Source organism: Triticum aestivum, chromosome 5B (genome assembly GCF_018294505.1).
Source record: "Triticum aestivum cultivar Chinese Spring chromosome 5B, IWGSC CS RefSeq v2.1, whole genome shotgun sequence".
Taxonomy (NCBI): Eukaryota; Viridiplantae; Streptophyta; class Magnoliopsida; order Poales; family Poaceae; genus Triticum; species Triticum aestivum.
In genome coordinates this window covers 372,710,507-372,714,534 of record NC_057807.1, presented here as the reverse complement: position 1 = coordinate 372,714,534, position 4,028 = coordinate 372,710,507, and the positions used below count along the sequence as shown (strand labels likewise).

The 4,028-nt window shown below is 52.8% G+C and overlaps 1 protein-coding gene across 1 annotated transcript; it reads left to right on the top strand.

Moving 5' to 3' along the window:
* Positions 1-597: 597 nt before the first annotated feature.
* Positions 598-3,553, top strand: LOC123111918 (protein TIFY 6b). The gene is made up of 7 exons (XM_044532799.1): positions 598-984; positions 1,548-1,708; positions 1,801-2,072; positions 2,161-2,245; positions 2,335-2,698; positions 2,808-2,865; positions 2,999-3,553. The coding sequence occupies exons 1-7, from the start codon at positions 879-881 to the stop codon at positions 3,201-3,203; spliced, it is 1,251 nt and encodes a 416-aa protein (XP_044388734.1). The 5' UTR covers positions 598-878; the 3' UTR covers positions 3,204-3,553.
* The last annotated feature ends 475 nt before the right edge of the window (positions 3,554-4,028 follow it).

Genomic DNA, 4,028 nt, shown 5'->3' with positions numbered 1-4,028 from the left:
CATCACGGGAGGATTATTATTATTATTCTACCCATAAATCCAAAAGTCTACTGTAAGCTCGGGCGCCGGCCCCCCCGCGATGCGCAGCACGTGGTCTTCCCCCGCGACCCACGCGCAGGGGAATCCCACGGGCCCACAGCGTCAGCCACGGTCCGCTCCCCACCTAGTAATTCGGCTCGTGTGACCCAGCCGGGGCTGCACGTGTCGCCACTGCAGCCGCCGCCACGGCCGCTGTGCCCGCGACGGGCGGGTCACCGACGCGCGGGGCAGGGTCTGGGGTTTGACCCGGCTGTCAGTGGCAGTGGGCGGCGTGGGAGCCTCGCGAGGCGGGATGCGCTCGTGCCCGACCACGTGGGCGCGACCGGGCTGGGCCAGCGCGAGAGGAGAGGGCGCCCCGATCCGCTCACCGCGGTGGCCCACCGCCGTGCTCGCCACACCTTTCCTCTCGGTTGATTATCACTCGGTTTTGCTTGTTTATTTATCTATAGTTTGTTTATTTATTTAATTAATCAATCATCTGCCACCCGATCTAACCGCCTGGGCCGAAAATAAATAAGCGATTAGCGGCACCACAAGCGCACGCACACCGCCTAGAGGCCATGCTTGGCTAGGAGGAGTACTGGAGCAGTATACATACGAGAGAGAGAGAGGCAGGAAGGGAAAGGCAGAGCGGTCAAGGCTGGGAGAGGGAGAGGGAGAGCATCGTCGTCGTCATCATTCGTTCGTTCACAGAGGAGGAGTGGTGTTAGCAGTGAGAGAGTCAGAGGAGGGAGGAAGGAAGGTTCAGGGGAGGGGAGGGGAGGGGAGTGAGAAACGAAATCCATTTATTCCCCGTCTATCGGAGGCAAACCCGCGGCCTCCTTTCCCGAGCCGGCTGGATGGAGAGGGACTTCCTGGGCGCCATAGGCCACGAGCAGCTGCTGCAGCAGCAGCAGCGCCAGCGCGCCGCCGCCGCCGAGGACGACGCCACCAGAAAGGAGTCAGGTATACTACTACTGCCCTCCCCTTTCTTGATTTGGGCGAGTTCGGCGCAACGAATCTCGGGATTGACAGCGCAGGCGGCCATGCCCGTGCCCTCGCGCGCCCGTAGTTTTTCTTTCCCGCTCTCCCATCGTCGCGCCACCGCCACGAACGCCGTGTCTGCCCGCCTGATTCATCTGCTGGCGGTGGCGGGCGGGCGGGCTCAATTCCTTCTCGCCTTTCTTTCAGTTCCCTCCCCTCCTCATCTTCTTCTTTTGTTTTCGGGAAAGGGGAGCGCGTTAGGTATGGGCTGCCGAATTCCTTTCGGCGGCTCCCTTGCCGCGGATGGCGCCTCTGGGAAGCGACGCTTCTGGTTCCAGGGAGGGGGAGACACGCCAAATCTTTCCGGTAGCCGCGCATGTGGCTTTGCTGATTCCGATTAGCCTCCGTCTCGCTGCTGGGATGGGGATGTTTAACGGATCCGTGCCTGTTTCGCTTCTTGCGCGTCCGCCCTCCTATATGTACGCCGTCGTCCGAGTCTAACTGAGAATTGTCTCTGTGTCTGTGTCTGTATCTGCAATCCGCAGCTTACTTTGGGGGAGGAGGAGTGCCACCCATGGATTGGTCCTTCGCTGGCAGGGCCGGGGCCGCGCCGGCTGTCATGTCCTTCAGGTCGGCTGCGAGGGAGGAGCAGCAGGGCGAGCTCGCGTACCCCAAGCAGCAGGCCTCCCGCGTCCTGACGCCACAGGTAACTGGAGCTGCTGCTGCTCTCGATTTATGCACGGTTCATGTTTTGCCTGCCAGTTTTGCTAATTGTTGCGTGCTCGTTATGTTGTGCAGAGATCGTTTGGTGCTGAGACCCATGGCAGCGTGCAGTACGCCGCCGCCGCGCGTGCGGCTTACGGTGTGCAGCCTTCGCAGCAGCAGCATGCTCCTAATGGTGCTAGGGTGATTCCAATGTCGTCGCCGTTCAATCCCAACAATCCCATGTTCAGGGTTCAGAGTTCGCCTAACCTCCCGAATGGCGGTGCTGCTGGTAGCCCGTTTAAACAACCGCCTTTTGCCATGAACAATGCGGTGGCTGCTTCTACCGTTGGTGTCTATAAATCAAGGTAGATAATTTGCCCTGTTTGATTTGCAGAAAATACTGTCTGTAAAATCCAACTTCGAACTGAATTATTACTTGTCTTATTTGTGAAGGGACATGCCGAAGCCAAAGACAGCGCAGTTAACTATCTTCTACGCTGGTTCTGTCAATGTATTCAACAACGTCTCAGCAGAAAAGGTACAGCACAATTTCTTCTTATTGGTAATGCATTTCCATGTCATTTAGGTTTGCTGGCTAAGCTGAATAATTGTTCCCGTTCATTACAGGCTCAGGAGCTTATGTTCTTGGCCAGCAGAGGATCTCTTCCAACTGCACCCACTACTGTTACTCGCAGCCCAGATGCAACCTTTTTCACTCCGGCTAAGCTTGCGGCACCTGAGGCTTCACCTGCAAAGCAGATGCTAGCTCAGATACCACAGCGTGTTTCACCTCCTTTGCCGGCCATTTCCAAGCCGATGTCCATCATGTCTCAAGCTGCATGTCTCCCCAAGAGCACATCTAGCTCCAACACTGATTCCGCAGTGCCAAAATCTTCAGGCCAGTTGGTTGTACCTCCCACTAGTCAGCCCTCGTCGTCGACTCATACTGCGACACTATCGTCCACCACTGCTGCAAGTATTATGCCAAGAGGTATGGATGCTTACGCGTGCATCTTGTGCTGTTTGATGTTGTTTAGTGGAGTATATCTGTTGAATTAATACGCTGGATGATGTATTGATGTCGTTATTTTTCGTTTCAGCTGTTCCTCAAGCTCGTAAGGCATCCCTTGCCCGATTCTTGGAGAAAAGGAAAGAAAGGTACTACAACCTTAGAATTCAGTCTTTACTATCCGAGTGTTGCAGAACATTTATCAGTTAACTTAGCTACATAACATAGCCTGTATTTGTGATCATAGGCTGATATTCATCATGTCTTCGTGTCTTCTTTCAGAGTGACGACTACGGCGCCATATCCATCAGCCAAGAGCCCGATGGAGAGCACCGACACGGTCGGAAGCGCCAACGACAACAATAGCAAGTCCTCATCATGCACAGAGATCGCCTTCTCAAGCAACCATGAAGAGTCGCTGCGTCTAGGCCGGCCCAGGAACATCAGCTTTAGCGGGGAGTCCCCAAGTACAAAACTACACATCTGATCCGATATGATCTTCCGGTTGTCCATAGATTCAACCATGATGGCTGATGCAAAGCCGTAATAAGATTTTGCATCCAGGCAGGCAGGAGGAGGGAAGGGATATTGGGAAAGGCAGGCAGCATGATATATGTTATTGATGATGCTCTTATTCTTGTTTATGATGTGTTTTGTTTTGGTTAGTTCGCAACCTGTAATGCTGGTCTAGCTGGTGCAACACCCCACCTAACTAACAAGGGAGCTGTCGCTTGCAGACTCTTGATTGTTATTTTTTGTTTTGCCCCTGCGCCCATTGTATTGCAGAAAGAAACATGTTAATTTAGCAGTATGAAATTATAGGCTTACAAATTTCCACCGTCGGTTGCAAAGCTCTGTTGGTTCTTCTTGTTCTTCTGTTTTTACCAACTTTTACAGGAGCTTCATGATGTTGCGTGCTTGAGCTCTTTCCGGGCGCTCTGGTCTAGTACATCACTGACCACAATTGTGCACAATAGCGCTTGGGTGAATATCTAGTTGTGGATCTGTCTAGGTCAGCACTGAATTCAGATAACCACCCTGGGCCAGCCACCACCGGCATCCTGAAGTTAGGTGGTTTTGCTTGAAACTGTGGATGCCAGATGGTACTCGAATGGATGTACTGTATGTTCTATCTTTCTTTATTTCCTTTTATTATTTTATTCTCCGTTGGTTGTTTTATTTCTGTAACCTCCCAGATACACCGAAAGCTTCATGGGCTTACTTTGACCGTACAGTACGTACATTTTGTTGGGAATTCCAAGAAAGATGCCCCCAAATTGCTTGTACTAACTAGTTTTTTTTACGAGTAACT

Excerpts from the sequence above, each read along its gene's own strand:
- LOC123111918 (XM_044532799.1), top strand. The coding sequence starts at position 879 with ATGGAGAGGGACTTCCTGGGCGCCATAGGCCACGAGCAGCTGCTGCAG. Across the intron at positions 985-1,547 it reads CGCCACCAGAAAGGAGTCAG|CTTACTTTGGGGGAGGAGGA; the intron begins GTATACTACTAC and ends TGCAATCCGCAG. Across the intron at positions 2,866-2,998 it reads TTGGAGAAAAGGAAAGAAAG|AGTGACGACTACGGCGCCAT; the intron begins GTACTACAACCT and ends GTCTTCTTTCAG.